Source organism: Paroedura picta, chromosome 8, assembly GCF_049243985.1.
Source record: "Paroedura picta isolate Pp20150507F chromosome 8, Ppicta_v3.0, whole genome shotgun sequence".
Classification (NCBI taxonomy): Eukaryota; Metazoa; Chordata; class Lepidosauria; order Squamata; family Gekkonidae; genus Paroedura; species Paroedura picta.
The window spans coordinates 58,465,085-58,490,480 of NC_135376.1; the positions used below are offsets into that span (position 1 = coordinate 58,465,085).

General features: G+C 42.9%; 1 protein-coding gene across 14 annotated transcripts in view; it reads left to right on the forward strand.

Annotated features, from left to right (window-relative positions):
• The window catches only part of TACC2 (transforming acidic coiled-coil containing protein 2), a 171,086-nt gene that overhangs the window by 56,235 nt on the left and 89,455 nt on the right, over positions 1-25,396 (forward strand). For all 14 annotated transcript variants that reach the window (XM_077349959.1, XM_077349958.1, XM_077349965.1 and 11 more), the window contains 2 exons: positions 8,220-8,336; positions 23,161-23,301. In XM_077349959.1, coding sequence (XP_077206074.1) covers positions 8,220-8,336; positions 23,161-23,301 — 258 coding nt within the window. The remainder of the gene's footprint in view (positions 1-8,219; positions 8,337-23,160; positions 23,302-25,396) is intronic.

The window sequence follows — 25,396 nt, forward strand, 5'->3', positions numbered from 1 at the left end:
GATTCATTAGCCACTTAAACCAGAATATCTGCAGTGATTATAGTGGCACTGGACCATCCAGATCCTAAACATATTTGTTTGGAATTCCCCTACACTGATTTCACTAGGACTGATTATCTGGTGCACATGTGCTTGGAAATAAGTACTGTTTTATATTCGGTAGAGTTAATTTATTAGTAAACGGGATTAGTAACATGCATTCTTTGAGAAATCCAACATCTTCTCTCCAGTGTATATATTACATTTATATGGTGGAACTATATAAGCCTCAGGGATGAAAATACTCTACTGAGCCTGTAACAACTACTGAGTTGCACCTGCTCTTTGCTTGTGACATATGTGGGTTTGTATTATATGGGCCACTGGATTTATTTTTGAATTCTCACTTTAATACAAGACTAGATGTATTATCCTAGTCTCACTTTATGCCTAAACAGTCCTGAGGTCAGACTTAAAAAGGTAAGAACCAGCTCTGACTAGTACCTTCTGGAAGACCCAGGTTCAAATCCCTACTCTGCTGTGGAAGCTAGCTTGGTGGTCTTGGCCAACTCATACACTTTCAGCCCTACCTAACAGATAGAGTTGTTGTGAGGATGAAATGGGGAGAGAAGAATGATGCCTTGAGTCCACACTGATGTAGTAAATAAATGGCTGGTTCTGCATAAAGAGGGACTGAGTATGGTTTTTGGTTCTTTTTGTTCTGAGTGCCCTGTACACAGCCTGGTGATCAGTCCACCAAGCTTAGTATTAGACCAGTGGCACCTTTAAGACCAACATCATTTAATTTTGGGTATAAGAATCTTATACCCAAAATCCTATACCAAATCTTATAGCCTGACAACAGTATAGTTGGTCTTAAAGGGGCTACTGGAGTCAAAACTGTGTTCTGTTGCTTCAGACCAACATGGCTACCCACCTGAATCGGCAGAGTGACTGCAGAGTGAGGTTACTGGAGACCTTTCAACTGGAGATAGTAGAGACGGAATCTGGGAATTTTGCCTGCAATGCGCATGCCCTTCTACTGAGCTATGAATCTTCCCTTTGTGTATAGGGTTTCTGGCTTTTTTCCTTCTCTCCATGGTACTATAAGCAAGGTACTATAAAGCAACCAAACCTGTTTTCTTAATACGTCCCTGCTTTGATTTGAAAAGGCCAAAGGAGATCTGGCAACCTTGATTGCATAAACAAATGTTTTTGGTGGAAAGGTATGATCCACGAGAACAAATCTTTTTTTCCCCCCCAGTTGATTGAGGTGGGATTTCTCCAGGATAATCCTTGCTGGTTTCTGTTGGACTTCTCTTAATTAATTGCAAGTGCAGGCTATTCTCTGCAAAAATAATTTAAGCCACTGATAATTACTTGACTGAAGTGTGAATATACTGGTTGCTGTATGGTCCAACATAGCATTGATATTTAGAAGCTCACCTTCATGACATAGAAGTCTTTTGTTTTGGTTTGTTTTTCACTGTAAAAGCTTGAAAGAGGGTGAACAAATTCCTAGCAATTTAAGGTGTGTGCATGGAATAGGCACACAAGGGTGGAGTTCAGGTCCTCAGGGCTTGCATTTCTGACAAATTCAGTCCCATTAGAATATGTTGAGGTTATGTGGGGTAGAGAAGTTTGTATACTGCTTTGCTTCCTTGAAGATTATCTTTCATAATCATGTTCTCTCTGGGAACACTTCTTACAGTCAAAGTTACAGTCAACACCATGTTGGAAACTGAATCTGATCAGTGTTGTAAAAATATACCCTAAGGTTTCTAGGCAAGATATCCACTTTTATGTCCTTGAAGAGGACATTGGTTAGCAGAGAGGTATGAGGAAGGCTCCCCTGCTCCCTCTCTTTGGGCAGTAACCACTTATGATAATACTCCTTTTCCTGTAAGTTTCAATTGTTCCAAATCTCTTTCATGATTGGATTGTCACTCCCCCTCCCCCTTTAACCATCACTGCTCCCGGGTATATAAAAACAGGGTGGTTTACACAAATCTACCAGGTAAAATGTTTCTGGCATATAAATATACTAGGAAATAAGCCGGCTGTACTCCAAATACAGCGGGCGCTAGCAGGGCTCGGTAGTTTACCGGGGTGGCTCTCTGGCTGTGGTGGGCCAGGCCCCGGACCCGAGGGCGGGACTGGGGCGGCGTGTGAGCTGGTGCCGGCTCGTCCTGCCCCCCCGCGGCGCGGCTTACCTAGTCCTGTGGGATCGAGGGAGTAAATGGAGGCGGTCGAGCTGGAGGCGAGGCCGCAGTCGATGGGCCGGTTCTTTAGCAGCGGGCGGGGCCGCCGTCACCGTGGGTGGCGGCACAGCTTGCGCCTCCACAACCGTTCCCCGAGCTTCCTCCGCCGGGCAGGCTGCTGGGCAATGTGGGCCCGCGTCTGAGCGGTGCTGTGTGCGGGCGGGGTGGCCGCCGCCGTGTCTTCCTGTACCGGGTGGCAGCGCAGACCGCTCCTGGCTGTGCGGGCCGGTGGTGAGGTGTTCTGCTGGCGGGCGTGGCTGGAGCTGGCGCTGCCATGACGGCCGCTGCCGCCAGCCCGTCCTGGGCGTGCAGCAAGACGGTGACCTGCCCTCTACAAGGCGAGGCAGGTAATGGCGGTGGCCGGGCGCATGCGGCTGAACTCGGAGGGGGCGGATCGGGAGGCGCTTCGCACCTCCTGATTCGTCAGCCCAGTGGCAAGGAACCAATTGCGAGCCACACTATGCTCGGCTCACAATTGGTCCCTTGCCGCCTGACTGACAATTGGAGGGCCTGCCAATTGGGCCCTCTGATTGTCAGTCCAGGGGAAGGGGCCTATCGGCACCCTTCCTCATCCCGGACAGGGCCCGTCCTTGGAGCAATTACTGTTTTATTTTATCTGCTCCGCAAGGAGCGGTTAAAGATAGTATAAAAGGCTTAAACAGCACAATTTGTTAAAACCACAGAGGAGTTAATTTTTTGCAGGGGGAAGCTGTTGTGATTTTCATTTTCACTGAATCCAAGTGCTTTTTGGATTTCTGCATTTTTAGTCCTTCATGTATGCTCTTTAGGATTATGCAAATATAACTTTTTCTTTCTTTGGAATGGTAGCAGGCACAGTTGATAGTTGTATGTATAATGTTGAGGCACATGAACAAAAGAATGATCCAATTTCCCTTTGGAAAATTGCTTCTCAGTGTTATTAGCTAGATTCAAGGATTTCCTTTGAAGTGAAAATATGTATCTTATATTATTCTTCACCTGAATTTCGATAAGAAATGTGATAAACAATATTGTCTCAAAAGGAAACATATCCAAACACTTTGGAGAATCGGCTTCTAATCTAATCTTTATAAAAGAGAAGTAAACAATAGAAATTTTCTAGAGGTCGAGTTATTTACGATTCTGTTATAGAAAGGACATGGGTCAAGTGCTGGGTTATTTTGCATATTGTTATGTGTGTATAAAGCAATGGTTTTTCAGAGTTGCTGCTTTCAGAGTACCTTTCCTTCACTGATTTTCCTGCAGAGAATTTCTTGTACATCTGTTATGAAGTCCCTCTGCATTTCAGATGATTTGTGGAACATGTTAATGGGTGCAAAGCTGGTTCATGCACTCCATTGCATTAACCTTAATATCATCCTGTGGACCAAGAATATAGCCTGAATCAGTGATTCTGATGCTTTAGCAATCTGAAAACTATGATTTTGATTAAATCTTTTGAAGACCTCTGAGCTCTTAACCCTTGCATGCCTGCCTGACCGTTTGCACAATGCATATCATAAGCCGTGTATGCCCCATGGAGGCTTCCATCATACAGAAACAATGCACTAAGACCAGACTTCAGGTGTTTCTCCATTCTGCCATTTGCACACACAGGCAAACTTAGTAGTTACAAAATGTTCCCATGATGGTGAAAACTTTTGTTTTTTGTTACCCACTGTTGCAGTCTGATTAGCAGATACACACCGTTGTGTTTGTCAACAAATCTGCAGAGTGGCTCTTGAGATGGATGAATTAAATGTTTATAATTAGAACAAACAGCTGTCTGGAAGGCAGCTTCCACTCTCAGTTTGATGTCCCCTCACTCTTTGCTTTACATCCACCCACATTGTCTTGCAGAAATATCATCTGACAGGTGACACATAGTTACGTTTTGCAGCTATTTCTGTGATTGCTTTCTGGAACTGTCTCAGTAGAGAAAGCTGCTGTGACGTGTAACTTTTAACCATGGCTTCATGTAATACATTATCTGTTGCTTCCAGTCAACCCAACCCTTGAGACACTTTGCATAAAGAACCAAACTGGCAAAAAGTAACCATATGGGGTTTTAATAGACCACCATTGTGTGTTTATGAAGCAGATCACCAGCCTGAATGGGAAATCACCGGAAATGTTTTGTAAGCAAGTGCTTAATAAAAAGTGTTCCTAGTTCAGCAATATAGTGTGCAGCTAGGGAATGTGTTCTTGAGGTATGGCAGTATGTGGTCCCTGTGATGTCCTTCATCCTGTGGTGAGTACAGAAAGCCAGATGTATCAAAGCCCTGCCTTCACCTGCCTCCTGTACTGGTGCACATTAATAGTATTGTTTGCTTTGAATAACAGGTTAACACAGGAGTCCTAAGCACAGATGCACCCTGCTAAAAAGTCCACTGAATTGAATGCAGTTAGAAAGGGTGTAGTTCTGTTTAAGATTATACTGTAAAACATCTGAATGTTTGGATTGTGAGCTTTGAGATGTACTAATGTTGCAAAAGCAAGAGGTGTCCAAATGATATTCCTTGTGTTTACCCGTGACTGTAACTCAATAAATACTTTATTATTCATTGAGGTTACTGTGGCCTATTTAGAAGAAGGTAAGGAACATGGCAGTGTGATTTTGCTTCTGGATCATTCATATGTTTTCAATACTTCCTCAAATCATAAGGCTCTTTGTGTATGTGTGTATTTAGTAAGCATTCCAAAATGCTAAAATTACACCATTTGTTTATGCTACTGAAGTCCCAGATACCTCCAAAACATAGTATGTAAGAAGAATGTAGCATTACCCCATTGTTGACTCAATTGCAGACACTGAGACCACTGGCCTTTAGAATGTATTGCCAGTGTGCTAGTTGCAGCTGCTATTGAACAGCTGGTAGTTAAACTATCAAATGATTAAGGAAAATGTTTAAGCCACACACATACCCTAATTTGGAGGCAATTTTTCACTACAAATATTCCTTAAGAATTTATCTAGCAAGCTATAAAGGATTTTCTTGTATATAATCTTAAAGAGTTCAGTTAGAAATTACTTTTTTGTCCTGAAAGGTTGCACTGTACATTTTACATTGTTTGAGAGTGTTCTAAGAGCAGCATCCTGAATATTTTACAATTGTGGCTGCTTCCGCAATTTCTCCAGCACTTAAAATAAATAAAATGACATACTATCCCAATTGTCATGTTTTATTTCCTATATCTGCTTTACCCTGTTTTATAAAAATGTGGTCCAAGAACATCAGCACATTATGTTGAAGAACTTGTATTTTTCTGCTACAAAGATCCTGCCCCTAATGGCACTATTTTTGTACAATCAGCCCCCTGATAGGTGTGGGTTTTTTTCAACATTTTTTCCTGCTCTGCAACTCCAGAGCTTTTTGTGGGATTTTTCCTTTTTCTTTTTAGTCAGTAATTTCTAAAACCCAATAATGATCTACTGTCTTCTATTTCCATTTCAAATCTTATGTCCTCTGAATTCCCAGATATTGCTGTTTAAAAATGACATTTTTTGCCCTTTTTGTTGGGGTAATTTAAGGGGAAAGACACAGACAGTTTTTGTCTCAGTTGTGGAGGAAAAGCCGCTGGGTGACTACTGGTATGTCAGAGCTGCAAGTGCACTGCAATAATTGGTTATACTTCCCTTTCCCAATTATAATAGAATCCTTATAGAACTTGAGCAAGTGCATGAAAGAAAGAAAAAACAAAGTTCTTGCAGCAGTTCTGACATCCATGCCCTTGAGAGCCAGTATATACTTGCTGCACAGCACATTGCAGAGAAAAGTTTGCAGAAAGCTCCATTGCCAACAGGCATACAATGGCATATGCAAAGAATCCTTGCCCTGTGAAAGCTGCCTGGGATATTTCTGACTTTTCTGAATAGATCTGACCCAAATTAAATTAGAGTTGCAACATTTCTTTGAATATTTAAACTTGAAATGTACTGAGATTTTTGTAATTTCCTATGTTGTTCAACATTCACACTATCAAGGTTTAGATGACTTGTAAAATGAATTATTTGAAGGTGTGTCTCTAAGGATCTGGAATTTCATAGAAGACTGTACCAGAGGAAATGGATAAATATGCAGCTTATTATCAGTAACTATAAATGGCTGTCACTGTTTCAATTTATATATTGATTTGCCAGATTTCATTACAGGCTTTATTGTGGTAAATCTCATAATTAATTCAATCCTTATAACCTACCTTTAGAGCTATCTAGTACATTTCAGCCCTGTTCTTCCTTTAAGAAGCTCAGGACAATATACCTAATGTTCCTCTCCTCCACTTTATTCTTACAACAATCACTTTGTGAGGTAGTTTGGCTGACTGGAAATAACAGGTCAAAGTTCATATGAGTTTCCATAGCAGAATAGAAATTCAACTCTGGATTATCCAGATCCTACTCACTATTGTTATTTGTTATATTGTTATATATTCTATGTAAATGTTCTACAGCGTTTTATGTAAACCGCCCAGAGCCGTATGGAAGGGCGGTATAAAAATCTTAAGTAAATAAATAAATAAACATACTCTGCCACACCATGTTGTGCCAGAGACATTTAAAATATTGCAAATCAAAATAAAATATGTTTTTGCTGTACAAAATTTCTTAGCTGCAAATTAATCACAACCCCCCCCCTTCAAAAGTACTGTGTTACAAACCTTCCTGAAGTTAGAAAGGTGTAAACTGGGTGTAAACTGCACGGAGCTTTTATTCCAATCCCAGGTTGATTCAGTCCCTGCCGTCTACACAGAATGCGATTTTCGTTTTGATTTTGGGCAATTTAAATTTTCCTTCTACAGCAAGAAGGATTGATCCGGAGTGACCCTACCTTTATTGTGTGATATCTTAGAGTGCTTTTAATGCTCAATATCTTATAAATCAAATTGCGAAAGCAGGCTGTTTTGAATCTGGGCTTTGCTCCATAGTAGAGAACCCCTGATTGGCCGAAGCTGCTCATGTGACAAGCTTGCCTTAAAGGAGAAGCCCCTCATTTCTCTCAACTTCTGTCGGTCTTGGATTTTTCTCCCTCCTCTGCCTTCTTCGATCCTCTTTTCCCCCCTCCAAGAAAAGAAAGAGGATCTCTGCTTGGCTCCTCTTCCCCCCCTTTCAAGAAAAAAAAGAAAGAAGCTTAGCTCTCCCCCTCTTATGAACTACCCTAACCACGTGCAGAACACTTTTCTGTTTCAATGGGGGGGGGAGGAAGACCCGAGTTCAAATCGATCTGAATTCAACAGGATTGACAACGGAATAAACAAAGTAAGTGCAGATTCTGCCCTGGCCTCCACAAGTAGTCTTATTTCATCATGTTGAGGCCATTGTAGTCAAATGTTTGTAATCAATCTGTAGCTGTTCTCAGCACCCTGGGCAATGGAGCCGTAAGACTGTGGTGGAGTAGCTCTGTGCAGATGTCATTGCTGGCTTCCTAAGAGATATAGTTAATCTTCCTTGCTCACTGAAATTCTTCCTTTCCTCATGCTGTAGTTTTAGATTGCCATAGGCACTTACCATTGTTGATCGTAGTCAGAAAGCTAGCTTTCAGTCATAGCTGGAAACCGCGGAAATGCAGGATCAAAACAGTATAGTGTAAGAGCTTTCTTGAGCATGTTGTATTCTGTATAGCGGGATATGAAAAGACTGTAATGTAGCCTGAAGAAATGTGCATGCCATGAAAGCTTATACATGAATTGTTGGTTGCTGGGCTCAAATGTTTTAACGCAAATAGATATTCTGATGTTAAATCAGCTTTTAGGTACACATGACTCCAAAACAATCCAGGGAGTCCTGTGGGAAGGACTGATAGCTTCTGCAGGGTACAGTAAGCTACTGAGAGGAACAAGTTCAGGAGTTTGACTAAGAACTTTCAAGTAGCTATTTTGATTCCCCCCCCCCAAAAAAAATAATTGCCTAGAAATATTGTTGCCTGGTTTTGATAGATACATATAAAGAACTGTCATTTCAAAAGTGTGTAGTAATAATTGTCCATATCTTATTTTTCCAAGTTCTTCGATACCTGATGATGACATAAAATCAGTGTCTACTGTGATTTGTTCTGAGGAGCCACTAGTCTCCGATGGACATGTTGCTGTTCTGGATTCTGTCGAGCTGACTGCATCAAGGTACAGTAAGAAAAACAGTTGTGTTTCTGTTGTAAGCAAATGGTAATTTTGTACCATTGATCACTGTCAAGAGTCTGGGTGTGATCCTGGATTCCCTTCTATCTATGGAGTCCCAGGTCACAAATGTTGCTTGCTTGGGCATTTTTCCATCTATGTTAGACACAGCAGCTTGCACCTTACTTTGTGATGTCCAACCTAGCCACTGTGATTCATGCAACAGTCACCTCAAGATTAGAGTTCTTTAACTTGCACTACACAAGGCTACCCTTGAGGCTGCTCCAGAAACTCCAGCTGCTCCAGAATGCAGCTGCTCAGCTCCTGACAAGAGCTCCATGGAGAGCACATATTACACCTGTGCATCAGATTCGAGATTTTCTCTTACATTCAAGGTCCAAAAGAGTCTGGGACCTGTATCTTTGGGACTACCTCCTCTTCTATACCCCGGCCCCAAAGTGATAAAACTGGCTCCAGCGTCATGGAACACTCTGCATGAAAACATCCGGACCCCCCCAGGATATTAACAATTCTGGATGGACTGCAAAACTGAGCTGTTCTGCCAGGGCTGAGGTCAGGCAATGACATAATGAGATGTTGGTCTCCCTGTTTGAAACATCCACTGACAGGAACCCCTCCAAACTCTGATCAATCCCCACAGGGAGACAAATAACAGGAGCTGTTTTTAATGAAGTATATGCTGATTTATTTATTTTTTTTGCTTATTGTGCATTGTTTAAATGTTGTTAACTGCCCTGTATCCTCCCCCCCAAAAAAAATTAGGAGGTGCAAAATACTGTTCTGTACAGGAAAGGCAGTTGTCTACAGCGGTGGTCCCCAACCACCGGGCCGCGGCCCGGTTCTGGGCCACAAAGGCCCTGGCATCGGGCCGCAGCTCCCTGCCTCCGCAGGGCTACGCCGGGCCGTGCATACGCGTCTGCGCCACGCACGCACACGTGCTTACAGCTGCGCATGGCACAAATGCTCATGCGCAACCCAACCGGGCATGCGCAGCATGTGCGGCCAGGCGATCGCCCTTCCTGCTGCCGCCGGTCCGCAGCCTGAAAAAGTTTGCGGACCACTGGTCTACAGCATTCAGGCATGTGCTTAGATTTGGTGCTCTTTAGCTACTTGGACATCTGGGAAAGTGTAGACTTGGTAAGGTTGGGATTAATTACATAGCGCTGGTTCCATACACGTTAAAACAAGGAAGGGCAGGTGATAAAGGAATGTATGTGTGTATAATGAGAACATTTGTAAAGAGTAGTAGTATTAAGGCACTGATCTTATGCTGTGGAGCAAAGAGCTTGTCTGCTCATGGATGAGTTTGTGACTTTCAAGCACATAGGGAAGCTTTAAGTAGTTTCTTTATTGTCTGTACTGTAGATAGTTCTAGGGCAGGGATTCCCAACCAGGGATCCATGGACCCTTGAGGGTCCACAGGAACCCTGGAGGGGGTCTGTGATCTTTCCCATCATGCCCTAATGGACTCAGCCACAATCTAAGGGAACCAGTTGTTGTCATTGCTCCTCCTCCCTCCTTAGTGTGAGTTCTCTCATGGTTTCTGCACATGGGCGGGGGTGGAGCCTGCTGCCTCTGCCCCTCTCAGTCCTCCTAGAGACTGCCTGTTAACACAGTTAGTGATTTCACCTCCGGTGTCATGTCACTTTCCGGGAGTGGTGCAGGGAGGTGTGGCCAGTTGACACCACTTCTAGGGCTCTTTGAAGCCTGAAAAATTATTTTGGAGGCTCCTCCTTTGTCAAAAGGTTGAAAAGGCTGTTCTGGGATATCAAGACTTGGCTAATTCCTACATCTGTTCAATGGAGCCAAGTATTAACTTCAGGAGACAGTCTCAAATGTTCTCAAGCTGAGAAAGGAAGGGGAGAAAGACAGGAAAAGGCAGCTGTTCATCCTTTGAAGGTAATTTCATTGTCTTTGTGCAGTTTCCATAAATCTCTTTGCATCATAATATATCAAAACTGCAGCATCTTCAGATATGTACATTTTTTGCCACTTTACCATTATTGATGCTAATTCATGAATGGTGTTTTGTTTGTTGGTTTTAGTTTAGTGCTGGCAACTTTAGTCAGATAAATTGCCTCTTACTAGATTAGCAGTGATCTATGGCAATAAACAAGTCCTAAAGAGGCCTTGATGGAGAAAGGTTATTTGGAATGGGTCAGTTCTCTACTTACCTTGATTTATAATTTGCTGGAATAGGTCTCTGAACAATACTCCATGCATTTCTAGATGGAAATTTAAAAGCACTCCCCCAGCAGATGGTTAGTGGAGGCAATTACGTAATGCTCTGCTTACCCACTTGTACACATCTGCCAGAGGGACAAGTTTGAACATAAAGGTAGCGGAAGGAGTGGTGAACTGAGCTATCTGTCTGGGACTGGACTTGGAGCATACATTCAGAAGTGCAAACCAACAGTGGACTTGAAGGCAACTTCAGAGGATGGTTTTCCAACTGATTGGGCCTATGTGCAGTGAAGAAATGAAGTGTTCATTCATCATCAGTGGTACTGTGCACAACATTTCTTCTACTGAAACAAAACGAGTACAGGAGAGTTATTTTGTGTGAAGTGGCCTTAAGGAAGAGATCATAGCTGAAATGACAAGCGGATCCTCATTTCAGAGGACAAGTTGAAAAATTGTTTTACAGGGCACAGTTTTTACTTAACTATATTGTTGCTATTTGGTCAACAGAGAAAATTATATTCTTTGGAGATGTTTTATATTCTTTGGAGATGTCTGTTGTTTCCTGTCATCTGGATGGATAGTTTATCTTATGCAACCGTAGTACGTCTCTTGTTGTCCAGGCTTTTATACAGCATTAATCAACAGCTGTTTTGTGACTCTGTTTAAAATATCCTTGTTATACATTTGTATATGTGTCTGTATCCGGCTGTGCCAGAATATTTTAGCCTCTATGCATGTGTATTTTATAACTCCCCTGTTGTCACAATGGAGTCTTCAACAAGTTTCCATATTTAGCAATGTAAAAATGAACTTTATAGGCCCTTCTTTATAACTTTTTGCTGTTATGTTTATCCTTAACGGCTAACCTCCAGTTCTGATAGATAAAGAGAGTGCGGGTGTGAAGGAAGTATTGTATGAGGATGGGGTCATTTTGCACTAAATGTCTTCCAGATGGCAGAGTGTAATGGGAGCCCAGAGTTGTCTCTCCATCTGTCCAGTCAAGATATTATATCTGTGTATTTCTTTCTCAAGAGCCACTTTTGCTCCATCCCCTAGTGGGCTGCTAGGGCACTATTACCTCACTGTTCCTAAGTGTAAGCAAGCTCTGTGTGATCAGGGCCACGGACATCCTTTTAAGTGCCCAAACTGTGACAGGGACTGATATATTTAACCATCTGCTCCAACAAGGAGTGGTATTTCAACAGAATTTCTCAACTGTCTTTCCCAATAAGTAACTAAAATTTAAAACATAATTTTGCACTGTGACAACAAATTGTTTCTTGGGTAGAGTTTTTAGATAGATAAATACTGGGCTCAAACCAGGGTGGGGTATAGAGGGCGGAAAACTATGTTACACATTCTATATTATTTTGGAACAAGTACTGTAATTTGTATAATGAGCAAGAGCCTGAGTACTTGTGAAGATTAATTTCCTAACCCAAAGTAGCAGCCTCTGAAATAGAACTGGACTCTAAATTTGTTCAGCTGCTTCAGATCAACATGGCTGCCCACTTGAATCTAGCCTCTGAAATACATATACATAAATAAATTGTTTCAAAGTATTATATAGCTAGGGTTGCCATTTTCCAGTTTCCCACTGTTGAGTAGTCTAACTTGCACATTATTGATTAGAATTTTTCTATGTCCCCGCTCCAGAATCTGGTCCAGGTGGCTTACAATTAAGAACTGCAGTATAAAAAATTCAAGCCATTAAAAATAGGCTATTAAGAATAATCCGTTAAACATAAGCAACATAAAAAATAATAAAATAAAATCCATAAAACAGAAGCAGACCATTTCAAAGGTGATAAGATAAAACCTCTAATTAAAAGCCTCCATAAAAAGATGATGCCTAGAAGACTATAAAGTGGGCATCACCGTAACTCTAAGGGGGATGTTCTAAAGGTGTGGGGCCAACCCAGAAGATGTCTTATCTTTACTTGCTGTCTACTTCACCACTTACGACAGAAGCAAAAAGAGCAGGACTTGAGAGACAGATTTTAGCTGATGAACTTGGAGGAGTTGGTTCTTCAGGTATATCCTTATCCATGGCTTCTCTGTATATTTGTGAAACAGCCTGGGGGGTGGAACATGTCTGGCTGTCTGAGCCTGGGGGGTGGAACGTGTCTGGTTGCCCCTACAGCTCCCTCCCTCTCTCCCTGGATGCTAGCCACGTTCCTCTCAGCCACGCTAGAGACAGAGAGAGAGACACAGAGCCCTGTCACACCGAACACAAGCCCTCATTCCCTCCTTTGCTCCTGCTGTGAGGGAGGCAGAGAGAGCTGCCCCCGCTGTGACGGAGGGAGAAAGAGACAGACAGAGAGAGCTGCCCCAAACTGCACATCAGCCCTCTTTCCCTCCTACAAACCAGCCCTGATTACTTGATATGCCTCCTGCTGTGAGGAACACAAGAGAGACACACAAGGAGAGGGAGAGAGAAAGACACAGAGAGAGATCTGCACCTCCTGGTGTCCGCTGGGTCCTAGAGTCCATTGCATTCCTGCTTGCAATGGGCTTTCTTGCTAGTTATACAAATATTTAAGCTCTGTCTTTTCTTTCAACAGGAATCAACAGTAGTTTACAAACAGAATTTAGGAGAGAACCGGCACAATAGGAAAGATAAAAACAAAAAAACCCAGAGGTAAATAGGAAAACATGAACCACAAAAAGTTATGTTCAAGTTCTAAATGGCCTCCAAAAGACCACTGAGTTAACCCTAGGATGAAAGATAAGCATTCCTTGGATGAACATTTCATGAATATGGCATCTGAACAAAAAGAAAACATTATGTACAGAATGACACCTGATTACACAAATTGTGAATATGTCACGCAATTATCCTCCATCACTCTCCCATCTGAAAAAGGAGATAGTACTTGAGAGATCTGCGTTCCACACCAACATGCAGATGATCTAGGGATGCCAGCCTCCAGGGAAGACCTGGGAATCCCCTGGTTTTACAGCTCATCTCCAGGTGACAGATCAGTTCCCCTGCAGAAAATGGCTGCTTTGAAGTGTGGATTCCATAGCATTATACACCACCTAGGTTCCTGTCCACTCTTAGCTTCACCCCCAAAGTCTCCAGGTATTTCCTAAGCCCAAGCTGGCAACCTAGTGCAGAACAAACATATGCATTGCTGTCTTGACTAGATTTAAACATAGTTATGAAGCATGATATGTTATGGAGAGAACAAACCTAGCGAATGTAATCCTTTCTAAAAAGGTCTTACATATCATAGGCCCCAATGCCAGTCTTCAGCTGGTGGCTGGGAAGCTCCTGGGAATGCAACTGGCTTCCAGGTCACAGGGATCAGTTCCCCTGGAAAAAATGGCTGCTTTGGAGGGTGAAATTTAAGGCATTGTATCCCATGCATGTCTCTCCCTCCCCAAACCCCACCCCCAAAATCTCCAGGAATTTCTCAACCCAGAATTAGCAACTCTCCTGGGCCTAACATATCTTGCTTGTCTTGGCTTTTGGATAGAGTTTTTTAAGTATGTATGTACGAATAAGAGATTCTTGGCTGTATCTAACCATCCATAGCCTCTTTCCCTTGCATTGCAGTTTCTTGTCATTTTCCCCAGACATACAAAGTTTGTTCTTGGGAACTTGCTGACTTGCAGATACAGGATAAGGGTCAAAGTGAATGTCTGCATTAATAAGCGGGAAGATGTGTGGCAATTGCTTCCTAGCCTGAGCCTTAGAGGAGGACAGCAAACAAATAAATAAATAAATAGTCTTCTGCAGATAAAAATGCTGCTTCAAGAAACCACCTAGTTGGATACATGCCTCTATTGTGAAAATAAATATAAATTTCAAAGTTGTCACTGCAGTAGTATATTTTGGAAAATATGATTTTGAAAAAATTGTTCTATTCAAACCTGTGGGCATCATGTGGACAATCTTCCAACCTTTGCCATCCATATAATGGACAGTTGGCCATGCAGAAGAACCCATGTTGCCCTCTTTTTGTGTGCATGCCAGTTTTTCTGCTACGTCAAATTTTTCTCTAATTGTTTTAAGAAACTGACATGGTGGACTGTCCAGACGTCATAGGACAAAACTGCTAGATGCTGAAGTTTCTACCATACTAGGGGAAGCAACTGCTGGTATAATTATCATGCCTCTACAGTCACATGCTGCATTCCTTTTCCTGCCCACAACCCACCAGATTAGTTTGTTGTTTTAAGAGTATTCAGATGACAATGGAGAATGTAGGCCATGACTCCAACTGTTGTATGGACGTGAGCAGCATTTATTTGGTATACTCCTGAATTATACTTTAAGCATTGTTGAATGGAGTCCAGTGGTACTTAACGGCAACCTTGAGTAAACATTAGATATAATTAATATTTTATAGTTTCATTGGTAAAATAAATCTTGAGAGTTTGCTTTCTTAAGCTACTTCAGCTAATGTAGCTCTTACCTATGGTCTTCATGAAACCAGGCCTGTGGTCTTATGCATACGTAGGAGTAATAACAAACTATGGTTTTAGCTTAAAAGTTTTTACAGGAACAAGACCAGGGTATCATCTGCTTTGCATGTTTCTCCCTGTACACACTTGTGCATAGCTCAATAATTGAAGCCTTCCACTGTTGTGGCACAGCATGGTCTGTCATTGTGCCAGAAGCATGCTATTAGTACCACCACTAGCCGGCTTCCTGAACTTGCTGCTTCTCAAGTCGAGCAGGGACTGAGAGGGTTCAAGCCAAGCAAGTCTGTTGGATGAAGGGGAAGGAAGGAGTGCTCCTGCTTTGATATCTTGTCACCTCAATCAATAGATCCTATTCAAACTGTCATGCATAGCAGTCTATTCATACGGTCATGCATGGCAAATAGCTGCTTCCCAGTATAAAAAGAAAGCTTGAAAGGGGGGAGGAGAAACAAGTTCAAACATATGACAAGCATTGCTTTAAAACTAAGAATTTGAAGTGCTCTCCAGCCAGATCTTACAAAAGCTTTGCTAGCAGAGGCTTTTATCCTGGTATAATCTTCTGGAAAAATCTGCATAAGGCTCATGAGATAGATGAGACCAGAAAGTTACTGTCAGGAGTTTTAGAATACGAGTGGTTCATTTTTTTTTTTCATTCTGGAGTGAATTCTGGAGATTGTATTTCACTTTGTAGAATGTATGAAAATGCTTTAACGGTGAACATGCTCAGAAAAATGTGGTAGATTGAAAACCAAAAGTGATTTTGCAGGAAAGACCTCTGAGCTGGATTCAAGAACTTAGTGAATTTTTCCATTCCAACATCATTTTTCCACATTGGCATTTGCTTTAGACTCCTTGCAAGGCGAAGTAACAAATCTGCTTTTACTGAAAGCATTTTTAATGTGCAGTTCTGAAAGATAATAAAGAAGTATGCATTTATTCTATATGTAAATTATTTATTATAGAATTAATTACTGAAATTTAGAAGTAACTGCATGTGGTATAATGATTGATTAGGATCTGAGAGACACAGGTCCAAATCACCCTTCACCCATGGAAGTTCACTGAGTTACTCTATGTCAACCTAACATTCCTCCTAAGTAAGGTTACCAGTACCACTTGGAGATTTTAAAGGTTGTATGTAGGGTTGGCATTTGGGAATGATGTGACATCACTTCCAAGTGATGCTGTAGGAATCTCTATGGTAAAGATCAGACAGACATAAGGAAATTCCTAGGGCATCACTATGGAGACCAATATTCAGCCATTTTCCCCTCCTGTACCTCAGTTTCTCCAGGACAGGGAATTGAGCCAGAGGGTAAGAGCTTATCTGCTGTTGGAAGGCAAATGGCACACCTCTTCCAGCTTGAGGTTAAAATGGAGAAGGCAAGAACAGTGTTGTAAACTGCTTTAGATCTTTCCCACAATTCCCCTTGAGGGATCCAGTTCGGGTAACACATGGGGGGAGGGAGTAGGGATAAATATTTAAATAAAATAAACTTTATCATTCCATATAGCCTTTGATGCTGTTGTGCCGTGCAATCACTTCTATATTGCTGTGAAAGCTCATGTCCTTATAAATGTGTTGATTTGTAGGATGCTACCAAAGTCTCTATTATTTCCTCCAGTTCAGCATTGGAATTGTGTGGTGTGCTGTATGGCTATTTACAGAATATTTTATGTTATTACCATATAAGGTCAATGGCAAATTTAAATGAAGGGAGGAAAAACTACCCAAAGGGATCTAAGAACAAGAAATAAGTAGAGGCTAACATTGTGAAGGGAATAATTGTACATTTCTGGACTTAATGTATGGCTATGTACATTAACTAACTGTTGGGCTTGATTTCAGAAATATTTCAAGGGCTTAGCAAGGAATTGGAGAGTATCTCAGAGAATAAATTTGTTCTTGTGAATAATATTATGAGATCATTTCACTTAAGGCCTTTCCAGACCACAAATGTATATTTGTTTGGTGGTTAGAATATAGATTCTTTGCTTTGGAAGAGCTTAAAGTTCCTCAAAGTATTAACATTTTATAACTTAGGGGATGAAGGTGAGCAGAAGTAGTATAGGCACCTATTGGATAATATCTATAACATCCTTAGTAACCAATGAATTCCCCGCTTTCTTAGATGCTTCTGTTTTAATTTTGGCATTGAGAGATGCTTGAGTTTCACTTTTTAAAAAGCAGGATTCCAGCACTCAAGTTTCTAACCCATCCCCCTTTAGTCACATCTATTACGTTTTGTTTTTAAAAATAAACACTGTATGGTGTGAAAATTATTTCTTAATGATGAACTGCTAACGATCTGTTTATAATCCTTTGCACTTTACCATTGACTGGTATGTATATCCATTTGAAATAAACCTAGTAAGATATAATAAAAATAATAAATGCTCAGATGCAGCAATTATCACAGTATAAGAGATGCCCATCTGTTTAGGGAAGGATAGGTTTGGAAGCCTTGTGTGTCTCCAAGAGTGACAAAGTATTTGTCTCAATAGCAAAACCGGCTTGGTATAGTAGTAACAAGTGGTGGACTCTAATCTGGCAAGTCAGCTGGGTGACCTTGGACTAGTCACAGTCCTGTTAGAGCTGTTCTCAGAGCAGTTCTGTCAGAGTTCTCTCAGTCTTACCTGCCGCATAGGATGTCTGTTGTGATGAGAGGAAGGGAAGGCAATTGTAAGCTGCTTTGAGACTTCTTTGGGTAGTGAAAAGTGAGGTATAAAACTGAACTTTTAAAAATGCTGTGGGGGCCCAATCCTGCTCAGAACTGTGGTGTGGGTGGAGGGGCTCCCGCCACCCCCATAGAGGATTGCCAGATCTGGGTTGGGAAATACCTAGAGATTTTTGAGGGGTAGGAATCCTAGAAAGGGTAGGGTTTGGAGAGGGACTTCACCTGTGTATAGTGCCATAGAGCAGTGGTCCCCAACCTTTTTATCACCGGAGACCAGTCAACGCTTGACAATTTTACTGAGGCCTGGGGGGGGGGGGTAGTCTTTTGTCAAGAGATGTCGCCGCCGCCTGAGCCCCTGCTCCACTTACTTTCCTACTGGCGCCCCTGACTTCCTGCTGCCTGCTGGGGGATGCTGCCAGCAGCAGCTGCGCAGTGCCAAGCCGAGGGAGAGCCCCAGCTATGGCGGCTGCCAGAGAGCACCAAAGGTGAGCCGGTGGCAGGATGGCAGGACAGCCCCTGAGACAGCAGTTGGGGAGGAAGACGAGGAGGAGCCGTGGCCCGGTACCAACTGATCCATGGACTGGTACCCCAAAAGCAAGGAAGAAGGCAGAAAGCCAGTGGGGTGTGTGGCATTTTCCTGTATAAAGCTGGTGAACTTTGTGAAGGAAAGAGGGCCAAGGCTTATATGGGGTTGGTGGGGGGGGGGATGGGACGGACAGACAGACAGACAGAGGCTGGCTCTTAACTGTCCAGAGGCTGGCTCTTAACTGCCCTTCTGCTCCCTCTCCTGCTGTATGCCCCATTGCAAGGAAAAAGGCAGAAAACTGTGTGTGTGGGGGGGGGGTTGCCTAAAACTGGTGAGCTTGCAACGAAAAGGGAGCAAGGGCTTGTGTTGGGGAGGGTGGCTGGCTCTTAATAGCACATAGCCCCTCCCCCTGTTCCTTCTCCTGTTGTATGCCCGAATAGCAAGAAAATAGGGAGTCCCATCTGGAGGCTGGTCCTGTGTGGGGCACAACGCCACAGAGTCCAGCCTCCAAAGCAGCCATTTCTCCAGGAGAACAGATCTCTGTCATCTGGAGATGAGTAGTAATTCCAGGGGCTCCCCAGGTCCCCCACCTGGAGACTGGCATCCCTAGCTGAGAGCTACTATACCTGGATCTAGTGCAAGGACTGTACACAGCCTGCATAAGGATTCCTTTTTTCCAAGGTTTCATTTTGCCCTGGCAGCCATAGCTGACCCTGAGAATATATTCTCAGGTCCTGGGATTGCCAATCTCCTGTTGTTGCTTGGGAATCTCCGTAGAACACATCCAAATCACACAGATATTTCCTCTGAAGAGAATTGCTGCTTTGCATGGTGGGTTTTGTAACAGCTGAGATGAGATGAATGCTTCCCTGTTTTGCTCAGGTAAGATGTTCTATTTAGCATATTGCACACACAAAAATGAAACTAATTTCTTATTTAACAAGCATTTTATTTTATTAGTGATGATGCTATGCACAGTGGTGCTTTCCCATCACATGAATTGAGGTTCCCAGACCAGTTCCTGTGTCACCAGAATTGACATATCTATTAGACTCACCCCATTCCCACCTACATTTGATTTTCACACATTACTACAGATGCCAACTTCCAGGGGGGGGGGGGGGCTGGCAATCTCAAAGAAGTACAAACTTATCTCCTATGCTTCATGAATAGAATAATACCTGCACTCTGATTGTTTGTTGTTCTTCAGGGAAAGGGGTGTCTGAGATGGATTTAAGAGGCTGTAGCTGAAGCCTGAGCAAGGGGGCTGGACCTCTTTGGGGAGGATAAGACATCCTCCTTCCGCCAGAAGCCTAGAGCCAGGCCGTAGCTTTTTCCTCTTCACCTCTTGCTGTGTAATGTTGCAGAAGCCAGCCCTGCTCCTGACTGAATATTCACCAGATGGGCTGCCAGCTAACCATAAGAACATGAGAGAAGCCACGATGGATCAGTCCAGCACTTTGTGTCGCACAGTCATCAAATCCCAGGGATCATCAAGAGGTCCACCAGCAGAGCCAGAACTCCAGAAACCCTCCCACATTTGCCCCCTAAGCCCCAGTCATAAGAACAAAAAAGGTGCCATGTTGGATCAGGCCAATGGTCCTTCATGTCCACCAGTCTGTATCACACAGTAGCCAAATCTCAAAGGCCATCAAGGGCCTTTGTGCCACACAAGGAAGGCCATGTGAATTAACAGTCCACAGAATCCCTGTGCCGGAAACCAACCAATGGGAAAGTGCTTCTGGCCAGCCCTCCCCTTCCCCCGTCTCCTGGCTGGCATTTCTAGCAATGTGTGAAAGTCAAATGTAGGTGAGGGTGGGGTGGGTCTAATAGATATGTCAGTTCTGGTGATAGGAAGCGGCCTGGTAAAATTACTTCCTGCGATATGGGAGTTGTCTGATGAGGTCACATCCAGTGGGCATATCTGGGTCATGTCACTTCCGGTGCCACATGACTTCCCAGGTGTATGGCCAGCTGACATCACTTCTGGGGGTCCTCAAAGCCTGAAGAATACTTCAGGGGGTCCTCTATGGTCAAAAAGGTGACAAACGGTGCTCTAACAACTACACGATGTTAGCTCTCATTGATGATATTAAGATACTAGATATTAAGCCCATTTTATGTCTGAATAAAATGGGCACTAGGAGCCTGTCTTCTCTCGGCGGCGGGAGCAGCCTCACAGCGGTGAGGCTGTTCCTGGGGCCGAGAGAAGTCAGAGAGAACAGCGTTCTGACAGGGGGCCGGCTGCGGGCCCCTCCCCCACCCTCCCGAGCTTCGCCGCTCCCGGGGCGAGAGGAGGCCGGCTGCCGCCCCCCCACCTTCCCGAAAGGCCCAAACGGCCTCCTCTCGCCCCGGGAGCGGCGAAGCCACTACTGGGGCGAGAGGAGGCCGGCTGCCGCCCCCCTCCACCTTCCTGAAAGACCCAAACGGCCTCCTCTCGCCCCGGAAGCGGCGAAGCTGCCCCCCCACCTTCCCGAAAGGCCCAAACGGCCTCCTCTGGCCCCGGGAGTGGCTTTGCCACTCCTGGGGTGAGAGGAGGCCAGCTGCCGCCCCCCTCCACCTTCCCGAAAGGCCCAAACGGCCTCCTCTCGCCCCAGGAGCGGCGAAGCCGCTCCCGGGGCGACATGAGGCCGGCTGCCGCCCCCCCACCCTCCCAAAAGCCGGCTGCGGTGGGTGGGCAAGGCCTCTGCCGGCCCCGGGCGCTACTTCGCGGTTCGCACTTACCTGAGGTGCGTGCTGCCAGTGGCATGTGTGAGGAGTCCGGGGCGGGCCAAGTGGCCAATAGGGAGGCCACTTGGCCCTTGAGTGGCTCTCGGAGAGGGCCAATCAGGAGCCTCTTCGCGTCTCCTGATTGGCCCTCTCCGAGTTTTTATCCCGAAGGGTCCCGCCTAACTCCTCCCACAGAGCCCTTACTCTTTTATTTATTCCGCGACGTGGCGCGCTGTGCCGCGGGGCGGGGTTTAAGATTTGCCTGGTACAAGGGGTCATAGAAGAGAAAAGCAATAGGCTGCCAGTTGAAACTGTATTTCACGGATGCCATCTATATATCTAATTCCCAAGTGTATCCCCTATCGGCAGTATAATCAGGATCCTACTCAAGTCTATTCAGTGGAACTTGCTCCAAGGAAAGTGTACTTACAGTAGCCTGAAAGTCTCCCAAGCATTTTTAAATCTTCCATAGTAATGGATATTTTATTCTGCTCTATTTGTTTGATGCTTTAATTGGACCGTGCTGATTCTATCTGGATCCTGCTGTTTTAAAGTTTTTCTCTCTCCTGTGGCTGTGTTTGACAATTTTAACTAGTTGTTCGCTTTTATTATATCACTAGTTCTTACAGGTTCCCAATGTTTTTGCTCTCTTCCTGTATAACAGTGGTTCCCAACCACTGGGCCGCAAAGGCCTTGGCACCGGGCCGCGGCTCCCTCTCTCTGCCCCCCCAGCAAGAAACTCGGCAGGACATGAGCTAATTGGCCGCCAAAGCGGCCGATGAGCTTGCAGCCCGGCAAGCATCTTTCTGCGGGGGGGGGGAGGGAAGCACGGCCGCTGGCAGTGCAAACGCACATGCACGGCAGTTTCGCGCGCCCAGATTGCCCTCCCTCCCCCCACCGGTCCGCAACCCCAAAAAGGTTGCGGACCACTGCTGTATAAGATGTTGTTATAAATATTGTTTATATCCTTTTTTAATTAGTGTTTTGAGCTGCTCTGGGAATAATTACATTAATCGAGCAGGACAGATATATTTTTTAAATAAATAAAATATTTTTTATCAGTTTCTGGTAAAATAAGCCAAACTTTATGGCTGTGCACCATGTATATGGAAGTACATTTATCAGTCTTGAAACTGTAACCATTGCATTGATTGACTTCTGCAACAAATGAAATAGAAGTCTCTACCCCCACTTCCCCTGGATTTCTAGCTCATTTGTAATGACAAACAAGGAGAGTTTGCCCAAACAGGCTCTTTTTTATGAGGGAGATTCAACAGAATTTTATGGCGGCACAGTTGCAGACTAACATGTGGCGGCCCTTCTGGAATCTCTCCATATTTGAATGTCGTCTTTGTTCTCACAGCACATTCCCAATTCAAACTGTTCTGAAGTTTAGTGAATTCAAATGATTCTTTGTGCTCTTTCAGAAGAGTGATTTGGAACTTGACAATGGCATATGCATTTCTTTCTCTGTTTTCACTGTGCCATTCAGCTTTCTGTAACTCTACAGTGACTGGAGCAAGGTTAAAAATGCTGTTTGCTTTCTGATCAATAGAGGGCACTCCTATAACAAAAAATGCATATATGTTATTGTTGCTGTAGGCATTCACCATTTAAAATAGATATATACCTTTTATACTAAGGTATATAAAATTAAAAGCTTAATTCCCTCTCTTGAGGAATATATAGTCGTGGTAGATGAAAAACATTTCAAAGCAACATATTGCGATAATCATGCTGTTTTGGGTAGTACAGAAGTCAGAAAAGTTTAGATTAATGCTTTAAGTTAAAACATATTTGATACCATGTAGTAGTAATTATAGTAGAATAGCTACCATCAACAATTCCTTAGAATCCAGTATCTTAATATAAATTACTATAAAGCTCCTATTTATTCACACTCTTATAATGATATGATTTGAGAGTCCAGTGAGACATAGGGTTACTGTTCTTCAAGGGGGGGGGCAGGATGGAGACTTCCTGGAATTAAAAGGGATCTTGAGATCGCAGACATCAGTTTCCATAGAGCATATAGACGTCTTGGATGATGGACTCTTTGGCTTTATATTTTGCTGAGGTCCCTCATGTCCCCAGGTGCTACGTCCAGTCTCTAGGAGTTTCCCAATTCAGAGTTACAACCTTAGGCATCACAGTGTTCATTCAAATTAAGTTTGGTCCCATGATTAGTTAACACACTATAATTTATCCTCTCTGTAGAAACTTTCAGATACAATTGAAAACCGGTTGTTAAGTGTGACTGGCTGAATTTATTTTGCAGTATTTCCAAGCCTGATGGTTGTCAAGAAGTTGACCAGGCTATCACATCTTTCCCCAACCAAAGATTTTTGACTTCGGAACCAGTCACTGATGTGGAACTACCTGCTCAAGGAAATGGGAGTCTGACTGAGGAAAAAAAGAGGTATTGTGCATTGTATTTGCCAAAGGAACTTGTCTCTGAGTATTTTGGCTTTGGTATGAGTCATTTGTTGGTAATATATTAACAGAAAGTATCTTGTTAGTTGATTTCAGAAGGATTATATATCCTTTCCCAAAGTGATAGATAAAGCCTGCCATCTAGATCTGTGGCCTTGAATCCCTCTAGTTGGCTTATTATTAAAGCCTTAATTTTATATATTGATGCAGAAGAAAATATATTTGGTGCAGAAGAACAGAAGAGACAGTATGCTGGTTTTACAGAAGTATTAGTTTCCTTCTGCTGTGATAAACTTGATAAAAAATCAAGCTTAAAGGCGTATTTTTCTTCCAGTTCAGTACAAGAAGACATTTTGCATTTCAGAATGAAATTGCTGTGGGTTTCCTTTTAATACTGTACAGTTGACATGAAAATCAATATGTCATTAAAACTATCAACTAGTTCTGCTGATGCAATCTGACTTTCATTTTTGAAGCTGGGGAGGGGGGAATCTCGCAGTTTAAAAACTGCCGTACACTTAAAAGAAATTATTTTCTATAAAATTCACTTATATTGAATTGTTAATAGCATGCAAATGTATTTACTTTTAGCCATTATAATACACACAGCTCTATAACTGATTAATAGTTATGCTAGCTGCATTCTGTGGTTTACACGGAATTTGTTTCCTAAATTGTCTTAGCTTTCAATTACCACAGATAAATAGGAGAAAGCATCTGAGACCTCAGTGTTTTATATCACTTTGGTGGCAGAAGTAGCCATTGATTTTGTTTCTGTGAAATACCTATACCAGATACTCGTATGATCATAGAAGCCAGCTATTAATCATGATGTATCAAAAGATTTTAAAAATAATTTTAAATAAAATCCATTTGGTTTTATTTGCAGCCTTTGTTTTTCTTTATTTGAAGCATAAATGAGCCTCATGCTCACACCCGTGAGGTGCACAAAACCCAGCATTGGTCTTGATGCTTATTAGCTGCTTTATGACTTATGAATTCTCACCTCTATTAATAGAAAGGTCACACACTGGAACTGAGACTATTGAACTGTGCATCCTCTGGAGGACATGTCTTCTTCCATTCTAACAATTTAATCTGCTGGCTTGTGGCAACTGTCTTACGTATTACTAGAATCTGCAATAGATGCATACATTACCATTTGTCAATGAGTGAATACAGAAAATCGCACACAAAACTTCCCGTATTATCAGTGGTCTCATTTCAGTGAAGGGGAGTAGGAGAATGGAATGTCTCTGAGCTCTGTAAATTATCTTTTGACATACAGTGTTGCAGATCCAGGCATCGGTGGCTCATTTAGGGGATAATCCTCAAAACTCTACATTAGCAGGAACAGTATAGCATCAACATGGGAGTTCTGTTGGGTTGATCATGTTAGTTTGGTTTTTTTAACTAATGTACTGGTATCTTTCCAGGCTCTTGCTCATGGATTTGCTTGATAGGGCATGGTTGTGAATTGCTTCAGATTTCTGTTTGTTTGTGAACCAAACACGAAGAAAGTGTGAATCAAACAAAGAGAAAGTGTGATAATGATCTCAAGAGAGGTGGCAAGTTGCTTACATTTTAGTAAGTTACGTAGCCATTTGACACACTTAAAATTTGATGATTTAAGCAGCATTATTTCCGGATAATTGAGCCACAGCTATCCAGCCTATCCAAGTTGTTTGTTGCACAGGTTTGCCTATACAAATCTTCCACTGTGCTAGCAAGGCAGAGCTACTTCCTTGAATTATTTATACAGTGGGTCAGACTATGTAAAACATATGGATGTTTATATTGTAATTCCCAGAAATAGCCTTCATACCGTTTTCTTATCAGTTACTTTCTCTTGTGCTCTTTTTGTAAAATCTAAATATAGAGGCCTGCAAACTCTTGTTTGCGTCAGGCCTTAGGTATCAGTGATCTAGGTAGTTCATGGAAGATAGTGAAAAGAGTCATAAGAAAAAGCAGTGTGACTGTACATCCAAGGACACCTTATGCCTACCCCTGTAACATTAATCTAGAAACAAAATTGCATGGGGCATAGCTGTTGAGCTAATAATCTTAACAGAAAATATTTT